A 25,120-nucleotide genomic window follows, 5' to 3' on the forward strand; every position below is an offset into this window, starting at 1 on the left:
AACGCTGATTTGCAAAGTTGGAAGAAGCAAAGCAAAGAGTTCCTATTTGTCTTGTCTCTCAGAGTTACCTACCTCAACCCTGGGCCTGTTAATTCCTGCAAGAAAACAGTTCATGTACTCGAGCAATGCTTTGGGAGATGGGCTCCACAAAGCCAAGAGGATGCTGCTTGTGTGTGGAGTTTGTGCATCCAAAATAGAGCCCATACAGTACAGCTACCCCACTTGTTTACAAATCACCTGCTACCAAGCAATACACCTATACGGGTTACCAAGCCAAGGCAGATCATCCTTACACAAGCTCCAACTGTGTCACAAGGACTAAGCAAGATCTTAGTGTTTGGGGGAGGGGGAGGCTTGTAGGAATATAGGAAGCTGCCTTATCCCAGTACGACCATTTAATCTGGCTCAGTATTGTCTGGCCTGACTGGAAGTGGCTCTCCAGGGTTTCAGCCCTCACCTCTTAGGGCTCATCCATACTTCTGCCTGTGCCATGCCTAGAAAGCTGTTCTCTGCCTGACCCACACTTTCTGGGTATGGTTCCGAGCAGTTTTCTCCTTGCCCTGCTCCTTTCCGAGGGAAAACCTGCACTTTAGCAACAGACCAGAACAAATGTCAACTGGGAAATTTCTGTATTGCTGTTTGCTCTAATTGAGCGCTAAAGAACAGTTTCCCCCAGGGGAAAGAAGCAGGAGAAGAGGAAGTGTGCCTGGATAATATGCCTAACGTTTCTGTTGCTCTAAGGATCCTCCTGACACTTCCAGTGGCAAGTGGTGAACATATTTTCTCTAAGTTCAAACTTACAAACTTATATATGCTCAACAATGTCGCAAAAAGGGACGAGTTGGCTTCGCAACTATATCAACTGAACATGCCCAAGCATTAGCAGTTGACCTGAAGGAACTGGTGATAAAATTTGCAAAGGAAAAGGCATGCAAAGTGAGATTTTGATGTGCCTGAAATTGAAACTTTAAAGTCTTAAATTGCAACATCACTATTCACAAGATTATTCAAACTGATCTGTGTGCTAAAACATTTGAGAAAGATATACGTATTACTTATTATTGCAATTTAAGAAAAAATCAGCAGTTTTGAGTTCTGCGCTTTTCATTTTTTTCCTACAAGATATCTGTTTTTGAAAACAGAAGTTGGTGTTGGTGGGGATTTGCAAGTAGTTGGCCTTGCCTGAGGCACAAAATAGCCTGGAACCAGCACTGCCCTGAGGAAATATGTCCTGCACTTACTGAGATATTGAAGTCCAGCAGTTTCACACTGGAAATTTCACGCTCTTTTGGTTTTCAGTTGAATAACATTCACTTTCGGGTCAACAGCAAGGCGGCCTCCCCAAATACTTACCCTCTCTCGCCAGTTTCATTCCCTTTTTGCCATGGGTGTAGGAAGGACTTTTTTGGGTGGTGGCAGGCTTTCGGTTGGGGGGTGGGGTCAGAACCTCATATTTGTAGGTTTGGGGTGGGGGGGAGGCAACTGCAACCCCTTCACCCCCACTTGGCTATGTCCATGCTTTTTGCTGGCTTTACATCTGCCCACTGGGGATAAGTGGGTCCTGTTGTCTAGCCCCCCATAGCTCATGCTTACAATAACGCCGATGGCACTTAACCAGGACCGGATTTAGGTTTGATGAGGCCCTAAGCTACTGAAGGTAATGGGGCCCTTTCTATGTCCAGCTGTCCTTTTGAGGCATCTGATGAAGACCTGCATTTTTAAAATGAGCTTATAAATATATTTGTAAATGTTTGTATCTCTCATTCTCTCATACCAGGCATAAAGCAGCTGCCTGAATACTCTGGCAGCTGTTTATCTTCCTGTTTAAGGGCCCCTGTTTAAGCAAGTGCCTCAGGGTTGTAAAAGGAAATTACAGGCTAGGAGCAAAAGGTCACACTGACCATACAAATTACAGAATATAATCAAGCTGCAAAGACACAATTAAGAAGTTTTATTGTTTAACAGAAGACTCGAGCCACATCTTCATAAGGTTAAAAAGGGCAAAAGCTAATAGAAACAGCTGGCTAGGAAAAAGAGTTGTAAACTAAAAGGGCTGCTTTCAAAGATGTTTTACTGAGTCCTTCTCTTTGAAAAGGCCTTTCCTCCTAAAAATCTATCTATGTTATGTATGAAATATATTGGCTTAAATGTAATTATGTAAAGGATTTAGAAAGTAAGAAATGTTAGATTCTTATGTTAGATTCTTATTTCATAGATGGTGTGTGAGAAGGTGAACCCAAGATCTCTGTTTAAGATAAAATTAGAACAATTAGCCATCTGTTTTGCAATGAATAGGGCAATAGGGCAATAGGGCAAAGATAATCTGATAATTAAGGTGCCTGGTCGAGGTAAATGTAAGATATATGGCTACTTGTTTGCCATTTATAGATAGAAGGAAATATAGCTCTTTGTCTCCCATAAAAGGTAATAGGAAATGGGTGTATCTTTTATGATTGGTTCTAGCAAACAGCCAATAGGAATTTCAACCAGGCTGATTGGACAGAGACAGCCAAAGGAGGAGCAAGAGGGCTGGGCTGAGGGAATATAAGTGCTGGCCATCAGGGCTGGAAGGGCAGAGCATTGGTAACCATATACCACTGTATCTCTCGTTTATTTGTCTGATGAATAAATTATTATTTTAATTTCTCTATTGCTGCGTTGAATATTTCATTCCAGCTAAGCGTTAACCACAAGCAGGGTGCTACACTTTGTCAACAACCAATTGTCTCTGTATTTTGTGTTGAATATATGTGATGTGGTAATTTATGGACCTAATAGGTATCTAAAGTCATTTGCACGTGTTGCCATGCAACCGGTCCAGGCAGAGTGTAGGCACCCTGTATACAGAAATTAGCAAACCAGTGATATTTTAGGGAGCAGACTAGCAGGTGGGGCCCATTACATCACAGGAGCCTTCACAACACAAAACATTGTTGCTGTATGTAGGTCTTATTATATTTTTTATCTTATATTTTGGAAATGTACAGCCAGTCCCCCCCCTTTTAATTTTTTTGGGGGCCCCTAAGAGAGTGGGGCCCTAAGCTATAGATTGTTTAGCTTATACGTATATCCGGCACTGCGGCTTAACGTGCAACGATATCCTTTTGTGGGTCTAACGACCCGCCGCCTCCAACGCTCCCCTCTTCCCTTCGCCTGTAGGACGAGCCGTGTTAGTGTGCTCGCGCTGGGCGGGGGGGGGCGGCAACAAACTACAACTCCCATGAAGCACCTGGGCCACGGAAGCGCGCGTCCCAGCAGTCGCTGCGCGCGGTGGCCGGAAGGAGACGAGTCCCGGGAAGGACACGTCGCCGCCGCCGCAGCCGCGTCGCGCGTAGCTCCGTGGGAGGCGAAAGCAGTTCGAGATGGACGCGGTGGAGGTGACAGCCGCGCGCGAAGGGTCGCCTTCTCCTCAGGATGCTCCGCTGCCGCCCCAGGACTTGGCGAGGGCCCAGCTGCTCGTCTCGGTGGCCGTGGCCCTGCTCGTGCTCCTCGCCTCGTGTCTCCGTGAGTGCCGGCCTCCTTTCGGTGGCAGGGGAGGCGAGGGGGGAAGAGCTGCCTGCTCGCAGAGCCAGCCTCCCAGTCAGGCTCTGTGCCTTTAAGAGCCGCGTGGCAGGCAGGAGTTAGTCAGGTGTAGCTTTCCGCATCGCTGCAGCTCCACGCTGGGAAAAGGCGCCTGCTGAGGAGCTGCCTGTCCTGCAGTTCTTATTAAAGACACCGAGCCTCTTAGGGATCCGAGATCGTCTTCTTTCGTAGGAATTGCGCCTGCTCCGTAAGAAGACAGAATGCATTGGTTCTTCTTTCCAAGAACTGCAGTTCATTTGCATGTTATAGAACCAAATTTAAAAGTGTGGACTGGAGTTGTAACATTTAGTGTCACAGTTATTATTAGTTGGCATTTCTGCCGTGTATTAGTGTGTTCTAAAGGCTCTACGGGCATTGCGTTCCTGTAGGCCTTACAACAATCCCGTCAAGGAGGTTCATATTATTATTATTACCCTCATGTTGCTAAAGTGGGGCTGAAGATGTGTGAGACAGGTGGGCTGTGACTTGCATAAGCCCCCAGGGAGGGTTCATAGCAGAGGCAAGTTTCAAACTGGGGGTTGTTAGTGTGCCCTTTCTTGCCATGCCAGATAGAGGAGGAGGAGGTTGGGCAGGGGTGTGTGCGTGGCTTTTATAAAATTTTGTAAGTTCCCTCAGTGCTTATACTGGTTGGAAGTTTAATACAAATGTTTACAATAAGTAAGTTAGTTAAGCAGGGCAATTCAAACCCCAGCTGGGCACCAGCCTGGAGCTGGGACGGCAGTCAGGCCTGATGTCAATGAGTGACAGCTGTGGGGCCAGTAGGGGATCCAGTAGATCTCAAGCTACCTTATGGTAGGATGACTGAATTCTGTGGCAGCAGAGTGGCCCTGGTTTCACCCTCCACATAGAGGCCAGTAAGGCTGGGTAGAGAAATACCTCTGCAAAATCCAAGGCGCCTCAAGCCTGGTGCAATTGGGGGGGGGGGAATTGTAGTTGTAGTCCCTCTCCCCTTCAGCTCCCCTTCAGCTGGTCCCAACCAGGACACATGTGCTGTGATCATCTTTAATGTGCTATGCCTGAAATCACATCCTTTATAAATCAGACGATAATGAATTTGCCCATGTTTTCTGTCATGACAAATCAGGTGCACCTTTGCTATATTGTATACTACTAAGATTGTAGTGTAAACACAGTTACCAGACATTAGGACCCATTGAACATAGTGGGGCTTACTTTTGAGTAAAACTATACAAGTTGGGCAGCTACAAAGAAAGATGGTAGAAATAGATAAAAGCAAACTTTACTGTGAAGTGTAATGTTATTTGTGTGGATGTATAAATGTGTTTGGCTGTTCTGAGAAATGAATTTCCTGTATCGGATATAGTAGAAATGTATACATCATTATGACCCCGAAATGTTTGCATCCTTTTTGTACAAAACTTAAAGCAGCATTAAGACTTAATTGGAGGAGGCATGTATTAAATAGCTTGTTTTAATGGTAGAAAATTAAGTTGCCTTGGGTATAAGCCTAAATACACTCCTCTAAGTTTTATCCTTCTTTCTAGTGATTTGGATATTTGTGCGGACCAGAAAGAGCAGTCGGAGAGCAGTGCTTCTGGTGGGTCTGTGTGACTCAGGGAAAACTCTTCTGTTTGTTAGGGTATGTGAATTCCTGTTTCAGTTTCTTTTGGACAGTTTCTCAGACCTGTACATTGTTGTCATGTTCCCGTTCTTTTTAATAAAGGAGAACTCCTTAGGTTGTTCCCTCTTGTTTTCAAAGCTGTCTGAGATGTAAGGTATGAAAAAATTAAATGTTTTCTGATTAAGTTTTTTGGCACTTCATTTTGTAAGGTAAAGTAGAAGCATGGAGTACTAACTTACACTGTTAAATTAGTTGTTAATGTAGCTCAGTAAGGTAAAGGGACCCCTGACCATTAGGTCCAGTCGTGGACGACTCTGGGGTTGTGGCGCTCATCTCGCTTTACTGGGCGAGGGAGCCGGCGTTTGTCCGCAGACAGCTTCTGGGTCATGTGGCCAGCATGACTAAGCCGCTTCTGGCAAACCAGAGCAGTGCACCGAAATGCTGTTTGCCTTCCCGCCACAGCGGTACCTATTTATCTACTTGCACTTTGACGTGCTTTCAAACTGCTAGGTTGGCAGGAGCAGGGACCAAGCAACGGGAGCTCACCCCATCACGGGGATTCAAACTGCCAACCTTCTAATCGGTAAGCCCTAGGCTCAGTGGTTTAGACCACAGCGCCACTCGCGTCCCATAGCTCAGTAGTAGGCAGCATATATGAGATGCAGATATATTTGTAAAAAAATGTTTTGTCAAAGGTATCAGGGTATTTGTCAGGGTATCTACTGATATATTCTGTTTCAGATTAGTTTTGTTGGATTAAATGGTTAGATTAAGATTCAAGGGACTATTTTTAAAAAAATAAAAATGGCTCTTTCCAACTTTCTGCTGTGGTTTAAACTATAGTCAAATCATTTTAATTAGTCTGTGAATATTTCACTTTCTCTTTCTTTTATTTTTCTTAGCTATTAACAGGCAATTTCCGAAATACACAGACTTCTATAACTGATAGCTCTGCCTTGTACAGAGTAAATAATGACAAGGTAAGAAGATGTAATGTTTTGTGTTCTGTCATGTTCCTAGAAATTGCATATAAAGTAATCAGGGCACAATCTTAAGAGGATATAATGCAGCAACCTTTCTAAAGCTGAGTGGGTCTGTGCCTTGGTGGAAACGCTATGTATGCTGCCTTTAATTCAGTGATAGAAGGGAAGCAGATGTAAAACTAATTTCCGTCTTTCAATACTGGCAATTTGTGTCTAAAGCAGAAGAAGCCAGTATGGTGCCATCCATATGTTGTTAGACTGCAACTCTGGCCATACTTGCTGGGGTTAGTGTGAGTCGTAATCCAACAACATCTTGAATACAAAATTAAATAAATCGGTTTATAACATTTATGTGAAAGACTATAAATATTTATATGAAAATGGTGCATTAAATATTTGGAACAAATAGAGATTGATAATGATTTAAACACAAGTAAGAGCATATGGATCCAAGCAGAATACAGTAGACTGATTGTTACCCTCAGGCTAAAAGAATCATGTCTCCCTCATTAAATGTTCATCAAAATATTTACTGCTTCTCCTACAGAGAACAAATGTGACATTGATTGACCTTCCAGGCCACGAGAGCTTGCGTCTTCAGTTCTTGGATAGGTTCAAGGCTGCAGCTAGGTAAGTATTGGAGAAATGGATATTTGTGCATTCAGGTTGTAGCCAAAAAGAGCTTTGATAGTGGTGTGCTGTATGCATTTGCTGTAATTAAACCTGGGCACCTATGGGTTGGGGAAGAATACTTGAGTCGCTACGTCTCCACTGTTCTTCCACAATCTGTATTTAGATGCATAGTAGCTTTGGGGTCTGTTTTTCAAGTCTAGCTAGTCACACAGTCTGCAAGTGCTGGAGACTACTTGGGTGAACTGCTGAGAGTGTAACATCTGTGTGGTACCTCAGGTTAAGTACTTAATTCGTTCCGGAGGTCCGTTCTTAACCTGAAACTGTTCTTAACCTGAAGCACCACTTTAGCTAATGGGGCCACCTGCTGCCACCGCGCCGCCAGAGCACGATTTCTGTTCTCATTCTGAAGCAAAGTTCTTAACCCAAGGTACTTTTTCTGGGTTAGCGGAGTCTGTAACCTGAAGCGTATGTAACCTGAGGTACTACTGTATTCTCTTTCTGCTAAAGTTGGTGAGAATGTGTAGAAATAGAATTGGGTAGGTGACAAACAGCAAAAATAGAAACAAAATTTAGAAAGAAAATAGACGAACTGTGATGGGGCAAAGAGGGTAAAATAAAGAGGCAGCAAAGATGTGGGGCTACAGACGTGCGGTGAGTGAAGATTTATTGTGAAATGACTTTGATATCTTCTGTGGAAAACTATTCAGAGAGGCCTGCAATAGGGTAGAGAAATTGGTGCTTTCAGGAAATGGTGAAAGAATACACTGAATGAAAATTGTGCCTCAATTGTTTTCCCATGGATAATGTGCTAGTGTGGCCCTTGTGAGTTAGCAATAATGTAAAAGCAGCCCTTGAAGTAATTTTGAATCTTTCATCCCAGTACAGACAGTATCAAAGCTTGTGCTCAGAACAGAATTCCAGGGTTGCTTGCATGCAGTTAAACGTTCCATGGAGGCCATCTATTCACTGATGCTGCTAGCTGTAGAACTATGCCATACGAGACCATGCATAGCGTACTCTTTTTATTCCGCAGGGCAATTGTATTTGTTGTAGATAGTGTAGCATTCCAGCGGGAGATGAAAGATGTGGCTGAATTCCTGTACCAGCTCCTGATTGACAACGTAGTGCTGAAAAATGCACCTCCCCTGCTAATAGCCTGCAACAAGCAAGGTAGTGCATGTCTGTTTGGAATCAAAATCATGACTGTTGGTAGATTTTTACAGCGATTGGCATTTTCCCATGTCCTTTTTCTTGCCTAAGACATGGCGTATCTGTACATGTTTCTTTTATATGTCATCCAAATGAACCCATTGTACATTTCATTGGATAAATAACCAGGCTGCGCTATAAAAAAACCTCTACAGCCTGTAATCATCCAGCAGAGGGATCCTTTTACTTGCTGTTCCCAATCCCTGTTGTAATAGAATATAGCATTTATATTTGTTCAATTGATTGTGACTGTGATAGGAGGTGACCATTTCATAGTCTGTTTATGAAGCAGTCCTATAATTTTATTATTGGCCAGCCTGGCTGTGCCAGGACTTACAGCTTTCCATCTGGCAATAACCAGGAAGAGAGCCTTTGTGTTGGTGCCGATATTCTGGTATTGTCTCTTCCCCAAAATAAGCCATGGTACCAATGCTATCACGGTTTCAGCATAATCTGAAACCTTTTGATTTGCTTTGGCTTTCGCTGGTTCTTGCCTACTAAAATAACTGAACCATGGCATCAACTTGTAATTTTATGAATATGGGGTGTGACGGCTCTCAAATTAAGGAAAAAATATGGATTGTGAGAATGCATGATAGTTTTTACTGCCATGTGTTTTCTTGCTTAACCTCGCTTTCAGTGACTTTTTGCTGACAAGGACTTTAAAAAGGTAGTTCCATTCTTTTCCTTGGAGCCTTCAGTTGTCTCTCACTCTGTCAGTTTCCCTTTATATAACTGCCAATGAGGCCTTTGTACAATGCACTTAGGAATTCCCAGTAGCAAAAAACCAACAACAACAAAAAACCCTGTAGCAAAATTGCAGGCTCCTTTTGTGTGTGAAATATTCAGTGCCAAATAACCCAAGGTTTTCCTTCCTTCCTTAGATGTTACAATGGCAAAATCTTCCAAACTCATACAGCAGCAGCTGGAGAGAGAACTGTAAGTTGAAAGGGTTGGTTTGTCAAATCTCATTCATGTGTATGTTGTATTGTCCAGAATTCTTGACTGCATCTGACATGACATCTCATACTTGTTATCCCCATATGTTCCACAGTTAATTGTAAAAGGATGACAGGAAGGAACACAGAGCCAATAATTTGCCATGTGAAATGAAATGTATACTAAGGACAGTTCTGACCATAGTTTCCAAACTGTTCAGATGCCTGAAGTGGCGGGGAGGGGATTGCTAAATGTAGAAATAAGTTTAATCAAATCAATTCATGTGTATCACATATTTTTGAAATATTGCCATGATTCAGACATTTCACTAATAATTTTTAATCAGGTAACAGATTAATTGCTGCCAGTTCCTCTCCTGTGTCCAGCAGGTGGCAGTAATATAACTTGGGTTGGTCAGTTTTAAATGTGATCCTGAAAATACATTTTCATCTTTAATTGACTAGGATTCTGCCTCTTAAAAGGGTGTAGGGCATTACACTGAGGGGGGCGGGAAGAGTTCTCCCAGTCTCACAGGCCAGTTTCCCCCAATCCTGTTGTATCTCTCTACCTCTTTACCAATTCACTGCATATGGTTTGCATTTTAGAAACTGAATGGTATAAAAAATACAAACTATATTATCACATTATTCAGTGTGGTAAAATAGAGCACCCCCAGAAAGAAGAATGTTGTTGTTGCCAGTTTAAAGTGGATATCTCTAAATAAGTGGTTTGCACACAATTTTAGCCTTGGCTTTTGCAGTCTTTTTTGTTTTTCTAAAGTTATTCTCTTCTCCAACAGCAATACTTTACGAGTGACCCTCTCAGCTGCCCCAAGCACATTGGAAAGCACAGGCTCTGGATCTGCCCCCCAGCTTGGGAAGAAGGGCAAGGAGTTTGACTTCTCCCAACTGCCCATGAAAGTGGAATTTGTTGAATGCAGTGCCAGAGGAGGCAAGGGAGAGGAGGGTAGTGCTGATATTGAAGACCTGGAAAAATGGCTAGGAAAAATTGCCTGAACCTGGGAAGGTAGCAAAGGCAACCGCTGGGAAAATGGTATGAATTGGAATGAAGTCTAATGCGTTGCCAGGAACAGCCGGGATGGGGTGAAAGTAGCACATGGAACTGCAATAAGGGCAAATTCATTCTGTGTTCTGCTCTGTTGTGGGCCATCTCTGCTTACCCTGTAGCAACCCATTCATTGTTACAGAATGCTCTGCTGGGATAACAGGGATCCTTCAGCAAAGTGCAGCCCCCTTTGCACTTTCCGTTCTCACTCCCTGCTTCAGTTTTCCCTGCTTCATCTTAATCAGAGAGTCTTTAAACGAGGATTCTATCTTTGGATGAAAGTTGCAAGATACTGTGGAGTTATTTTGAACTATCATTCCAGGACTGTAATTTCTCCACTTCTGGGTTGCCTTCATATTCTCACCTGAAATACTTGTGAATACCCACCTGCCCATTCACACTTTTTTTTGCTTGTCCCCTTCATTACCTGGGAAACATTACAATATTCAGGAGTGAATGGAACCTGCTCTTATAGCATTGTTTGTGAAGCTATAGGTTGCTAGTTAGATGCATCAGCAGGGAGGACACTGTTTGCAATGCCTAGAATTGCTGTTCTCCTCCTAGGTTTGGGCATTGTGTTGTTTCTGCGAATAATTGTTACTGAATAATTGTTGCACAAAGCCAGAAAACTCAAGTAGCCGGGGAAAATATTTTGGGTTCTACTTCCAAATAGTTTTTTCTCAGTCAGGGAGGACTGAAATGTGATGTGCTACATTTTGCTTGATTGGTATTACAGTGTTCGAAATGTGTTTCTGATGAACTACTCCCTATTCTTTGGCTGATCTGGCTGAGTCTTTCCCTTCTTAGATCTGGCAATCACTAAAGTAACCTTCTGCATAAACTTCACACCAAGGGAGTGTTGAGTGTGTAGCTTTTCAGTTCTGGATATGTTATCCATGGGTGGACTGAAGCCTTCCCACAGTGCCCTAAGACCTGTCAGTATCTCAAGTATTGGGAAATATGTCTGACAAAAGAATTTTAACTATCCTGTGATATGTTGGGACAATTGTCAGAACTGCATAGCTGTGCTTGACTACTAAGCCAGGGATAGCGGTTCTAAATAATGTCCATGTGTAATAATGTGATTTGCTTTTTAACACATATTTTTTAAATAAAAGAAAGATGCTCAGGGTACCACGCCACAAACAGGGATGGGATGCCTGCATAAAATCTGAAAAGATTTTTACAGCTTATGAATTTTATATCCCAGCAGTGAACACTGTTGTTTCAATGGATATGTGTGTCTATAACTGTCTAAATCCCACCCAACTACTGCTTCTGGATGCTTGTTTACTATATTCCCGTAGACATATGCCTATTCCTGCAGTGAATTTGCTGTAAAAACACTTCCATACTGTTTGGAACAGCCCTAATGCTTTAAGTGCATCTTGTATGTTCATTGTTAGTGGCTCAGCCGTCATCATTGTGGATGGTATTGGAAATTGGTTTCATACTTGCGTGCAACTGAGTTTGGGACATTTGGACATGAAACAGCAGGATCCTGTCTGAAATCTAAGCTCTAGAATGGTGTTGGTATTGGGTTCTCTTGCTTTGACCCTTACAACCCTCTGCCAAGTCGATCCAGTAGTAAGAAATTCAGACCATGTACTGTGCTTGTCATGCCCATGGCTAAAGTTGCTGTCATGTATGTATTGGATTCAAGAGCTGCAAAGATGCAGGAATCCATCTCTTTTAAATTATTCTCTGCTGATACCTGTAAATAAAGATGTTTGACTAACTTTTGACTGGAATTTCTCTACTGCAGCTCTGGTATCCCTTGTCATTGTCATGAATATTTTCTTCAAAATAAGACAGTGAAGCAATGCATTTACACTGTTCTGGTTCACTGAAGTGAGTTCATTTTCAAACACAGGATTTTGTGTTTGTGACTCTTGTACAAAATGTTTATATGCTTAGAAGAAATCCTAATTCGTGTCTCAGTAACAATTTTTTTTACACGGACTATAACAGTAGCTGTGTTGACTTATAACAAAAATTCTGAAATTGATGTTAGGGCATTATCTGTCACAAAATAACTTCAGGCTAGAAGGTAAATAAAGCTGGCTGAGTCTGTGGGATGGGACTCATCCATTGTTTATATGGTGGTGTGGGGAGCATGATTGGATACAATCCAAAATAAGCTTATTGACTCATGGAGAGCTTTGTCCAAGGGTGAGAGAGACTATTAATTTCTTTTCCACATGCCACCAAAATACCACTACACAAAAGCCCATCCTCTCCTCTTTCTCCACAACACCAGCTAATCCCGCATCACCACTGAGGAACATTGCCATAACATGTTAATTCCTAGCTCTCTTTGGAAGAAGTCTAGCAGTGGAGAGGAATGCAAGAGTGTGGAGAAATAGCTCACGCACTGCCACCGCCCCAGGAATCAAAGGAAATTGTTATTGACTTGGAATACACCCATGGTTTGTTGAAAGTCCATATTGTTCAGCAGGTAAGTTGAAGGATTATAACAAGAAGAAAAAGAGGAATCTTAAGTTCTATGCAGAGTTCTATGCAGTTCTCCTTAGCTGTTTGCTGTATTTGGGAGCTTGTGACCAAGACTTATAAACAGACGTTTGTGAAGGAAGAGACTGCAGAGAGTGAGCTTGTGTTTTGAATTAAGGCTAGTTGCTTGTCTGAGCTGAGGCTTGCTTATGGGTTTGTATTTCTGTGGGTGTGCACATGGTCTAAGATGGAGCAGCTACTTCTGAGAGGAATCCAGGCTAAAGGAGGAAGTGAGTTGGGAGAAGGGGTTGGCAGCCACCAGCAGTTCTGCTTAGCTGTTTGCAATCTCTGGGAGCTTGTGACCTTGCGTTCGCAAGGGAGGTTAGCGGGAGAGTTTGAGGGGGAGGCCTGGAGTGCTCTCTCACAGTATATAGTGGTACCTCTGGTTACGAACTTAATTCGTACCGGAGGTCCATTCTTAACCTGAAACCGTTCTTAACCTGAGGTACCACTTTAGCTAATGGGGCCTCCCACTACCGCCATGCTGCTGCTGCGTGATTTCTGTTCTCCTCCTGGGGCAAAGTTCTTAACCCGAGGTACTACTTCTGGGTTAGCGGCGTCTGTAACCCGAGGTGTTTGTAACCCGAGGTACCACTGTATGTAGACTCAAGAGACATGGATGGCAAAGGAGCTGCGGTGGTTCTGCAACACCTGCGCCACATTTGTCTTCCTGCCTGAGAATATGTGGAACTACACCTGCAGCAAGTGCAAGCTGGTTGTCTTGCTGGAAGAGAAGGTACAGTAACTTGAGGCCTGCCTATCCACTACTATCTGCTGTTTGCCACACAGCTCCACGCAAGTTGATTATAAGGTGTGCAACATTAATGTCCCCATTCTGGCCTCACATGGGAAATGCATTTATTGAAACTGTTGAAGCAGATGCAGAAGAGAAGACAATTCTTAACCCAAACAGCCACTCCACCCCCACCCCCCCAATGGCTGGCCCCGTATATTTTGCTGTGTGAGGGGCCCGTCTCCTATGTTTAGAATCCAGTTGGACTAGTGGCTGAATATTAAACACTGGTGATAGAATAGCTTCTTTCACTGCACCTAAGGCAGCAGACATCTTGGCTGCAGTTTCCACCGACTTTAAAACTCGAGTTTTGTTGGTGAATTTCTACAAGTTTTTGTGCACAGGAAGCTGTTGTCGTGAGTTTCCAGTTCATCTTTATTGTAGCAGTTTATAATGCTTTGTAGCCTCTGGAGAAAACTCCAAGGATGGAACTGAAGAGATAAAAAACTCTGTTATTCACTGTGACATTCCTACACTTCATGCAATTTATTGTGCATGCTAAAATTCAGTGGTAAAGTCATAACTCTGCTCCCTGGGTTTTTTTTTTGGTTTGTGTGTGTGTGTTATAATACAGTATTTCTGCAGAATAATTTTTCATTTAAAATGGAAACAACAGATGTACGTACTTGTTGTACGTACACCCTCTTGTAATCAATGTGAAAAGTTAGTTCTGACTCCAGTGGGACTAGGGTGCAACCCCAAATAGCTAATATGTACCCATGTGACAGGATAAAGCCATATTCATAAACAGCTATAGAAGTAATTTGCTCAAGCGTGTGGAACAACTTTGTAAGATACAAAGGTGGTCATGCAGTTCTGATGAGGTCATTCAAAGTCCATCTGACATTGCAGATGGCTATTATCAACCTGTCAAGGTCTATAGTAAAATGTGTGGAGATCTTGCTGACATAATAGGAAGCCTGCTGTCTGATCTTCCATTGCCCATCATTGCTTAATAGTACAGCTTGCTGTTTGTGGCTGTTGGGCTAGGGCTCATTATATCATCTCCCCTTTTATGGAAAAAAGAACTTGATGCAATAGATTTTGACGAGATTCCTCAGGGGCCTCCCCTGCCACCAGCCCCATTTTGGCAACACTTGAATAATTCTTAGTGGCACTTTTTAAGATATCACACTCGCATTGTGTAAATGTTGTCTGTAAGCACTTTGGATCAGGGCCTGCTTGCTTATGGAACTCAGTAAATCATTATTATTATTTATTGAATTTATATACTGCCCTATACCCAGAGGTCACAGGGCGGTTCTACATATAATATAGATGGCACTGTACAAATGAGCACTTAACTTTTAAAATGTTATAGTGGCAAGATTATATGTTAACAACAACAGGAGAAGCCCAGTGCTATATAAAAATGTGTTATTGAAATTATCTCTCTTTTTTAAGCTGGATATGTTCATCCACTCATTTTGAAGATTTCTCTTTTTCTCCATAGCTGACCATGGTTTCTTTTGTACAACAACAAAATGACACGGTTTTGGAGATAACCTGTTTAACGGATGTGAAGCTTTTGGTGATGGCTTTGAGAAAAATGACCTGTTTGAACAGTAAGAAAATTTGTGCTGCTGAAAAACATTTTTTTTTTAAAAAAAATGGCACTAGTGCATGTAAGGGGAATGATCTAATGATTACTGTGACTTATGGTTGAGTTCAATTACAGCCCGGATTCCATTGGCAACTATTCCCTTGGGGCTGTGCCCCCTCCCTTTAGTCTTGGCTGTCTACAGCTAGTGCTTGTTCTCTGGATTGCCAATTAGTTCAGCGGAGGACCCTCCCCTGTGTGATCTTTGCAGATTGCTCACGAGACTGCTATAGTAGCTGTTCCTTGACAGCCCTTCATCCCAGCCAGCCTTTATTAGTTCTGCCTTCTGGTTTAATCTCTTCAATTAACTTGAGTGGGTGAGGGTGGAGAGGAGAGGAGGGAACGGAAGCTCCACTACACTTTTGAGAACTTCCCAGTGCTTCATCCATATGTGTAAATCACTCGGTGTAAACGCAACAATTTTCACACATGTTGGATTCTCACATGGAACTTATGTGGTTCCTACATAGCCCATAATGTGTGCTGCTCTCTGCAAGAAGCCAAAGTATCTGGGTGTACCCTCACACTGCAACTGATGATAAACTCTACTGGTTCATAAATTCTGCTTTATATCCTGTATGTATTTATCTTTTCCTAGCAGCGTGTGCCATTAGTTTGGCCTGCCTTCTGTTTAAAATGTAGTTTAGCAAGAATAACTAAATGCAAGAGATGAGGAATCTGTGTCCTTCTGGATGTTGTTGGATTACAGCTCCCGTCATCCCTGACCATTGGTTGTAAAGACTGGGGCAGATGCGAGTGATACATCAGCAATATCTGTAGGGCTGAAGGTCTGCCATCTGTGTTTTCTGATATTAGCACAACTGAAGCAGTTTGGGCAAACAGTACATAAAACACTGTGCTAATGGGGTTGCTTTGCACCCATACTCTGAGATAGTCTTTGGACCAAACATCTTGGGATGCTGTTCACGTAATTAGCTATTGCATATGGGAGATTTTTAAAGTAATTAACAGCTGTGTGTGGAGGGGGCAGTCAGGAATGACACCATGATATGAATTGGGGGAAAGAGAGAGTAGTATTTTCGTCATGTGTCCCACCAGGGCAAGGATTTCTGTTTGCACAGAGGGACTTTCCCTCCTCCTCCTTCCTTATGTACCCTCCTCAAATCTATTCTAGGGGGTTGGGGAAACTCCAGAACAGATTTAGGGACTATGCAGGGGTGGGGAGGAAGAGGGGGGAACAAAAAGCCAGGCAGGGAGGGGGAATAAAAACTAGATAAAGTTTGAAACTTTATCTGCAACTAGATAAAGGTGGTGTCAGGTGTGCCTCCCTAGGGAGATTGTTCCACAATGGGGATGCATAACTGAAAAGGTCCATTTTCTTGTTGCCACCCTCTGAACCTCTTGTTCAGGGGTCAGCAACCTTTTTCAGCGTCCCTCAGACCATGTGGTGGGCCGGACTATATTTTGAAAAAAAATATGAATGGATTCCTATGTCCCACAAATAACCCAGAGATGCATTTTAAATAAAAGGACACATTCTACTCATGTAAAAACACGCTGTTTCCCAGACTGTCCGTGGGCCGGATTGAGAAGGCGATTGGGCTGCATCCGGCCCCCGGGCCTTAGGTTGCCTACCCCTGCTCTTGTTTGCCAAGAAAGAATTCATTTCATGCAGTTCTCATGTTTTCTTGCTCGTCTTTTGGATATCTGCCAATTCCTCTTGCCAGTTTGATAGTGGTTCTTGCCTCATAGCCTTCTTTTGCATGATGGCAAGAACCCCAATATTCACCTGGAAAAATGCTTCTTGGATGTATGTTTAGCTTTCCCTTACACTGAACTTCCTGGGCATATGATACAATGCTAGACTTCTTAGCTGGCCAGATGTTCAAATGTATGATCAGGTACACAGAGTGTTCTCACTTCTTTTGTGCTGTGTTGTGTCCATGATAGTATTATTATTCATTTTATGGGTTGCCTAATAAAAATGCTCTTAGGCAACGGATACATTCTATCTCCTTCTCTTCCTGAATCCTATCCAAAAATAAACCTTTTAAAATTAGACATACAGGGTTCTGATGGATAGGATAAGCTCTGGATCTCTGCTCCTTGTGTTCACTTTTGAAAAGGAGAGCCTGAGTAAGCCCCTCTATCCAGCACAGAGTCTGTTGCTTTGAGAGAAAACAGTGGCGGGCATATTTGTAAATCTGACTAGCTGGAGCTTGCCCAAGACATTTTGGCACCTGGGGTGGACCCCAAAATGGCTTCTCCCTCCATGTCAGGGAAAGAAGGGGTAAGAGAAGATATACATCAGGAACAAGGGGGAAGAAAGATTGACATCGGGATCTGCTGCCCCAGTGGCTCATGCCGCCTAAAGCGGATTACCTCACCTGCCCCATGGGTGTGCCGGCTCTGTGGCTACCACTGAAACAGAAATAGGTTCTTGAGTTATACACTGTCTCAGTTCATCACGGAACAGCTCTTAGAGTCCCTGTTTTGGAGCAGAGAGTGCTGCTTATGGTCTCCCCATGGACATTGATTGGCTGCTGTGGGAACAGAATGTTGGTCTAGATGGGCCTTTCGTTTGATCCAGCAGTGCTATTCTTCCTTTCTTATGCATGAGGATCTATACAGAGCAGCCTTCCCAAACCTGGTGCTTGCCAGATACTTTAGACTAGAACCCTAGCCAGAGACTACGCTGGCTGTATTTTCTGAATCCCCACCCCGCCCCTAAGAATTGGTGATTGATTGGATTTCTGATTGTGCATACTGCTCCAAAAAGCCCGGAGAAGTATAATTGTTTGCATTAAGTGGAAGAAACTGTCAGTAAAAGACATATATGCTGGATTTCTGAAGGTCTTTTGCAAGAATAATGGAATTCTAAGCAGGAAATGATAATGAAGAGGAGCCAGCCATTAGTTATGTCATGAGAAATGTACGTGTGCCTGGGTAGGCCAGTGTAACTGCAGCGTGCAGGTGCTCCTTTAATGTTTCTTCCGAAACTTAGGAGAGATATAGGGAATGCTTACAGCAACTGGAGTTGCGATGACGTGCTTAGGTGGAATTTCCCCATGAAATACAGCCACTGAAAAATTCTAGCCACGAGACCATGTTTGAGAATAAGACAGTTTATTGTTAATTGGACTAACATGCTAAGTTCTGGTTTATTTTTGTTTCGTTTTTATACAGTTTTATGGAAAGTTGACGTGGCAGCCAATATCCTCCACCAAGCTACCGAGAAACTGAAAGACTCTGCCCTAAACTGCCTGCAGCCGCTCAAGAATGGGTATGATGTTTCAGTACAGAAAATGGAAGAAAGATGGAGAAAATGAAAAGGGACTTTTCAGGTGATAACCCACAAGTTTGGGCTTAAGAATGCTATGGAGGCTAAGCTGTTTGATCATTATCCAAGTTTGTCTCTGGGTAGAGTGTGTGCCTGTTCCTCCAGTGCCAGGTTTCATTTTAATTAGGTAGGGTAAGAAAATGGTACTCATATTCTAGAACATGACATTTATTTTCTTAATATACAGTGAGGGGCAATGGGTGAGGTCCTCATTGGTAGCCCATGTGGCACAAAAGAACAGAATGGCAATTCATGTGGGATCAGCATGTTGGGAGATGGGTGCCTTGTCTATCAGTGCCTGGAGGAGGGCAGAAGGCTTTAAAGGGTCTTTGGATATGCTTCAATATGGGAGCATATGTGTTAGAAGTTTAAACCTTCAGTTATGATAATGCATATAGTACTGCATTTTATTCTCTTTATACACAGTCCTCTCCTTCGTTTCCTACTTTTGAATGGCACCCTCTCTGGCTCTGAACAAAGCAAAACTGTTAGACTGGGGTCTTGTGTGGGGATTTTAGTTGGGGGCACTGCTGCTATTATTTGTGCATCTTTATTTTAGATCTTATTGTGATTTGTGTGGAAATTGTTCAGTTTGGTTGTGTACTTTTTGATGTTTTTATTTATTCTTGAGGATTACTTTTGTAATTTTTTTCATAGGCTGCCTTGAGCATGGTTTTTACTGTGGAAAGGAAGAGTACAAATAAATGTGTGTAAAATGGATTTTTTCAATTTTTCCCCATGTGTCCAGTTTAAAGTTCCCTCTTTGCATAGTGGGGAGCGCTGCTCAGACTGAAGGAATCATTTCCAAAAATGCATGTTAACTCTCAGTTATGCTGGTGCTGGAACCTGCTGCTTGCTCACCTGGAGCTAGTCTATTCAGCCAGTTGATCTGGCCTGGTGACGGTTAGGGAGTCAAAATGAAGCTAGTTACATCCTTGCAAGCCAAAACACAGAAAGCTCAATGTCTGCTTGATGAATTTGCCTGTCAAAAAAATGGAAATTTGTGATGAACAAACTTTAAACTTGGGTGTGGCGGTCTGTCTAGTTGTAGCCTTGCATGTGCTTGAAAGAGATTAAAATTGTACTAAAGTAGCTTGCTTGTTTGCATCCAATTTGTATTCTCTTCTGGTCAGCTGAGCTCTTGGAAATAAACCATACCAATTATCTCCAACAGAACTCAGTCTGTGGTATTGTATTGGCATTTGTTGAGGTTTGGGTTTCCCACCATTCACTGTTACTTAGAAGCTGTCTTTATGTTGCCTACAATGGTTTTTGCAAACCTTTGTAGGGCAGTATTTCCACAGTCCAGTTGTTTCCTTTTATTTTCTTTCCTCTTCATGTGAAACAGTCTGTCTACTCAGTTTCTTTTCACATGGTGTTAACAGTAAAAATCTCTATGCCTCCTGCCCCATCCCATCCTCTTCAATTTCAGCTTTAGTTTCCAGTGTAAGCTACTGGCATGCATGCAGAGCACATATCCTCAGACTACAGCAATCACCTACATGAGAAGTTAAAGCCATTGGATAAGGACGTTCAGATCCCTTCAGTTTGTGACTTCAGCCCAGGGTGCTCACAAATGTCTTTTGTGAGCCCTTTTGGTCCAAGGTATTTAGACTTCTGATCCTTTGTGAAATCATCAGCTTTCTCATCCGTGTGTTATTGTCACAAATGTTATGGCATACTACAGATAATCAAAACTTAGATTAAAAAAAAATGTTGGGTGGAGGCTTTTGGGGTATATGTATTTCAGACTTTGCCAATGCCAATAATATTTAAGATATATTGGATATGATTATCCTTTCTGAAGCTTAAGTTCATTGGAAACCAATAGTCTCAGTGAAGTCTCTGATTTTTCACTGATAATAGTAAGAGCTGCCTATGGTGGTTAGGAAGAGGGAAACTTGTGTTTCTATTTGCTTGCCTTTGACAAATGGATGCTGTCGTTTATTGTTCTGCTCACTGTTTTGTGCAAATGCTCATCCATTTGCAAGCCCCACTTTAAACACTGGATTTGTTTGCTTGGTAGAAGCAGTCGGCTATATTCCATTCAATTAAATCTAACACTTTCACATTTCTGGATCAGTATCTTGCTTTGGACCTGCTCGTGACCTTTTTCTAAGTGTAAGCCAGGCTTTGCCTCCTTTTGGTTACCAAATTCAAGATAATCATCTCACTTACCTTATATGCCTGACTTACTTAGCATTGATTTCCCCCCCAACACACTTTCAGTTCATCTAGTTTCACCCTTTGCAAAGTGCTCTCTTATGTTCTCATGAAGTACCCCTGCAGAAGGAACATCTGATGGAAGGCAATCTTTCAAATCAAATCTGCCCCTGAGGATTCCCACCCTCTTCCTCAAAATGTCACTTCAGGATCATTTCACATGATTTAACTGTGAAACGCACAAAGTCTCAACACTTTTCAAGCTCTTTGAGTGAGGCAGTGATGCGTTGAGGATGGCATTAGATGCAAATAGGTAGAATAATGCTTCTATGATGATTGAGGCAAAAAACAAAACCGAGAAGGCAGAAAGGATGATGGGAAAGGTAAGAAGGGAGAATTGAGGAGAAAACAGCAGGGAAGATAATATGTTAAAGGAGAATGGAGTTGGGAAAGAAGGAAAACTTGATCACTTGTTCTGGCTGCAGGCTACAGTTAGACAAACTAGAAGGGCACATGGGTGCTAGTGCTTCTCTATGGCTACTCATGAGCAAAAGAGACCTCCGAAGTGTGTGCTGGTAAGCATGTGAGGGGGTAGTGGTGGTGGTGGTTGTTTTGCAGCACAGGAATGGCACAAAAGTAGCACTATTCCACAGAGGAAAAGATAACACCATATTAATTCAGTTATCACATAGTGGTGATCACCGTGACATTTCCTGTAATGTAGGCTAAAATTTGAACTAGAAAACATCTTGGAACCTTTCACTGACTGAAATGACCATGAGTTAACATGAGACCTCATGACAGCCACTTTCTCTGAATATGACTACATGCGCTATCACACATTGATTGACAACATCTGGAGATACATCTCCGTGCATTTTTTTTCTAGCTTCACATGTATCTTGAGTTTAATTTATTGAAGACATGACAAATCACACTTTTCCCCGACAATAACAAAAACCTTCTAGACCCACACACTGCACCAACTGTAATTTTCCACAACTGTTGTTGGTTGCAAAGTTATAACAGTGGGAGAAACCAAGCATCTATATTGTGCATGGGTGTGTAGACATACACCTTCACACAGCTGTGTGTGCGTCAATGTATGTTTTATATCAATATAAAACATGCATACACATGTTACAAAAATTAAATACATTATCTATCGTATCTTTGTTGCCAAGGCAATCTTCTTTTCTACAGAGACAGGCTCTTTTGCTCTTTGTTCACTCATGCAGAAGTTATCACTCATAATAATGATCAACCACCATGAATAGTACAGTTGGCTAAAAGTGAGGTGACCCCCAAGGAATTACCTTTTGAAGTTACAGTAATTGACAGTTTCTGATTCAATCTTGGCCATCATTTTGAGTTGCTTCCTTAAAGAAATCTACTTGTAACAATAAGCTTAGAGGGAGCCTTTGGATAACTTTATTTTATTCTGCCATATTTCCCCCCTCCCCTCCCTTTTTGGCAAAACCATCTGAGTGTTTTCTTCTTCAATCCAATGTTAGCTACAAATCAGCAGCTATCATTGGCTGAGGTGGCCTTTTCAGGAAGTAAAGGCTACCGCTGGGCCCAACCATCCATATACACAGCAATGCCATTGGTTTCACATACACGCCATAGCATATGTGTGTGGTGGCTTATGCTAGCTAGTGTGATGTTTAAAAAGTTGACATACATAGGCTATGCGACACAAGTGAAGGTCTTAAAAACAAGTATCCCACCCACAGAAGTGCTAAAAAAGGAATGTCTCTCATGGTATAGTAAAATATAACATGTTGCATGATCGTAAGCTGTGCATGCGCAATAGATCCTTATGCATCTGGGAACTATGGAGGTGCACTGCCACTGTCATGAATAACATTTCTCTAGTTGTAGCTCTCTCTCCCACCTTTTCATGGCCATCTCGTCAGATGTTACATTGCACACCGGTGGTTGCATGCTTTGCTGGCCTCTCATTGGAGTGTGAATGGCACAGTTAGTGTTCAGTCAACTAATTGGGGGCTAGTTTACTTCAAGGATATGTCTACCATTTATGTCAAACACTGAAACTAGCCAGCCTGTATAATCTTGGGGTTTTCTCTGTAAGTTTACAAATATACAATTTAAAAAAAAGTACCCAAAAAAGGATATTAAGTCCCCATGGCTGAGAGTTGTATACACACAATTAAAGTGTCTTGTTTAAAATTCTGAATTGTTTTGGCATTTTTAATAAAGTACAATATATTACAACTAAACCAAAAAAAGAAAGAAAAGAAAATGGAACCAGTGGTTGAATCACATAGTCTGATCCTTGCCACCCACCCCTCCCTTTCCTAGAGAGACACAGAGAGAAAAGAAATCCTCCCCATTGAATAACTCAATTCATATTATTAGGAAGCTAACCAATAGGAAGCAACACAACAAGCGTGTGGTGTCAAATGGAGCTGACGAATCCTGCGCTTTGCATTAACAAGAGCACCCGCCTTCACTGGGTGGTGGTTCCTGTGGTTTGTCCAATTTAATGTCAATCACTGCAGAAAACGGTTAAGGAAGACAACAGGTTTATGCTACTGAGGAAAGTGCATCATTCCCAGAGTGTCAACAAGGTAACGCAACTTACCAAGGTGTCTTTACCAACAGCAGCAAGCAAGTCAGCTGGCAACATAAATGCCCGTCAAAGCTAGTTAAATTCCATATCATAACAAGATCTAAGTGCATGATATAGATAAAGGTAAAGGGACCCCTGACCATTAGGTCCAGTCGTGACCGACTCTGAGGTTGCGGTGCTCATCTTGCTTTATTGGCCAAGGGAGCTGGCGTACAGCTTCCGGGTCATGTGGCCAGCATGACTAGGCCGCTTGTACACAAATACCTGTAGAGAACCCAAGAGGATGGTACACAAATACCGTTTTCACATGTCATGTCCTCCTTGGCACCATCTAACACAGTAATTAAAATGGTCACCTGGAGTCACTTGGTTCCCACTCCAACATCTCTCCCCCCCCCACCAATGCCCTCAAAATCAGTTTGTGGGGGGTGCTTGTTGGTGGACCAACCAGAGCTGATCTTGAGGGTACATGGGGAGGAGAGGAAACAGAAACCCGGTTGCTCCAGCAGCAGAATGCCCTCCTAATGGAGTGTGGAATACAACCCCATTATTTCTTCCGACAAAGCTCTCACTTCAGGCAATTTTAAAAAATCACAGTAAGGAGGCGCTCCTGCAAGTGACCAAGTAATTTAGCAGGCAAATACCCAAGCCAAAAAATGTACTGCAATGTTTGTGCGACTGTGCGTTGTATAAACCTTCATGCTGTCTTGTCTGTCGCTTGACAAGCAACTTAAAGAATCGGGATGAATTCCCGCCTCTTGGAGCAGAGGCTTTAGTCCTGAGGACTCAGAGAGATGACATCACACCTCTGTCTTCCTTAACCAGCCACAGACTGGCTTCTCCCTCTGCACGCAGCAAGGGCCGAGCCCAGGCTGTGCTCCCTGCATGTGGCGCTGACATATGTAATCTATATCAAACTCAGCGCAGGCCCCCAGGGGAGATGACCTTTCCCAAGCACAAAAGGCAGCAATTAGGGGAGAAGAGCTGCTGTCAGTCACATCCAGACACTCTCTCTCTTCCGCCACAGTGGTTCGCAGGCGCCATGTCATTTCCCCTTTCCAGACAGGCACTCGCTGCTCCCGCTGCCGCATGTGCCCTCTGGGGCAATCAGGAGAGAAGGAAAGGCAAGGCTCAGCAGCTGGAAGAGGATCAGTTTCTACAACCAGCAAAATAAAGTAGCGCCAGCTTTTTCTTGGCCGAGATACTTCAGGTTGCAGGAGGTTGTATCTTTGAAGTATTTTTAAAAATATCTCTCTCCTGAATATATGAATGGCATGCAAATATGGATCAGGCCATTGGCCCCCCTACTCCAGCATCCTGTTTATGCAGTGGCCAACCAGATGCCTGTGGGATCTAAGTGCAACTGTTATTCAGAGGCATTCCTGCCTCCGCCTATGGAGGGACAGCACAGCTTCCATCATGGCTAGGAGCTTTGGCTATCCTTCTCCTCCATGCTCTAGGCATAAAATCTAGGCTGAACTCTTCCTCCCTGTTGTGGTTTATGGGAATGGAGGTTTTTTGTTATAAGTGTTCAGATATGAGAGTTTCTCCATTCCCTCCTCACCAAGAGTGAGACTGTTCGGTCCCTAACTGCAGCTTGTCTAAATTGGCCTGGAGAGAGGGAAAGGGCCATAGCTCAGTGGTAAGACCCCGGGTTCAATTCCTGCCATCTCCAGGTAGGAGTCTCTCCTGTTTGAAACACTGGAAAGACCCTACCAGGAAGCTGGGGAGACCAATGGTCTCAGTATAAAGCAGCTTCCCATGTTGATAAGACTACGGATATTCTCTAGTATTTGGCTGCATACGTCTTTCTGCTGTGATGTCTTGTGTTCTGCCGCTACCTGAATTTAGGGATACCTAAAGGAATACCTAAAGGGGGGGCGCGGTGGCGCTGTGGTCTAAACTACTGAGCCTAGGGCTTGCCGATCAGAAGGTCGGCGGTTCGAATCCCTGCGACGGGGTGAGCTCCCGTTGTTTGGTCCCTGCTCCTGCCCAGTTCGAAAGCACATCAAAGTGCAAGTACATAAATAGGTACCACTCTGGTGGGAAGGTAAACGGCTTTTCCGTGCGCTGCTCTGGTTCGCCAGAAGCGGCTTAGTCATGCTGGCCACATGACCCGGAAGCTGTCTGCGGAAAAATGCCGGCTCCCTCGGCCTATAGAGT

At 43.0% G+C, this 25,120-nt stretch overlaps 3 protein-coding genes and 1 long non-coding RNA gene across 6 annotated transcripts in view; 3 read left to right on the forward strand and 1 right to left on the reverse strand.

Moving 5' to 3' along the window:
* LOC309532048 overlaps positions 1–25,120 on the forward strand; it is a 116,818-nt gene that overhangs the window by 80,746 nt on the left and 10,952 nt on the right. The gene's annotated exons all lie outside the window — the stretch shown is intronic.
* Positions 3,276–11,731, forward strand: SRPRB (SRP receptor subunit beta). 2 transcript variants are annotated; one of them, XR_014219522.1, is made up of 8 exons: positions 3,276–3,504; positions 5,088–5,182; positions 6,067–6,144; positions 6,695–6,777; positions 7,814–7,950; positions 8,874–8,928; positions 9,728–10,488; positions 10,558–11,731. XR_014219522.1 is itself a non-coding variant. In XM_082221947.1 (7 exons), exons 1-7 carry the CDS (start codon positions 3,363–3,365, stop codon positions 9,942–9,944), a joined length of 807 nt encoding a protein of 268 aa, XP_082078073.1. In that variant the 5' UTR covers positions 3,276–3,362; the 3' UTR covers positions 9,945–11,731. The 2 variants fall into 2 exon arrangements, 1 of the variants encoding a protein (XP_082078073.1); XM_082221947.1 differs by having other exon boundaries at positions 9,728–11,731.
* On the forward strand, positions 11,901–20,269 carry LOC309532024 (uncharacterized protein). 2 transcript variants are annotated; one of them, XM_082221975.1, is made up of 3 exons: positions 11,901–12,451; positions 14,751–14,922; positions 18,045–20,269. In XM_082221975.1, the coding sequence occupies exons 1-3, from the start codon at positions 12,338–12,340 to the stop codon at positions 18,185–18,187; spliced, it is 429 nt and encodes a 142-aa protein (XP_082078101.1). In that variant the 5' UTR covers positions 11,901–12,337; the 3' UTR covers positions 18,188–20,269. The 2 variants fall into 2 exon arrangements, with proteins under 2 accessions (XP_082078101.1, XP_082078102.1); XM_082221976.1 differs by lacking the exon at positions 11,901–12,451 and adding an exon at positions 13,109–13,240 and having other exon boundaries at positions 14,751–14,862.
* The window catches only part of RAB6B (RAB6B, member RAS oncogene family), a 57,092-nt gene continuing 49,939 nt past the window's right edge, over positions 17,968–25,120 (reverse strand). The window contains exon 8 of the mRNA XM_082221974.1: positions 17,968–22,880. Coding sequence (XP_082078100.1) covers positions 22,816–22,880 — 65 coding nt within the window. The 3' untranslated portion in view covers positions 17,968–22,815. The remainder of the gene's footprint in view (positions 22,881–25,120) is intronic.

Source organism: Podarcis vaucheri, assembly GCF_965113315.1.
Source record: "Podarcis vaucheri genome assembly, chromosome: 5".
Classification (NCBI taxonomy): domain Eukaryota; kingdom Metazoa; phylum Chordata; class Lepidosauria; order Squamata; family Lacertidae; genus Podarcis; species Podarcis vaucheri.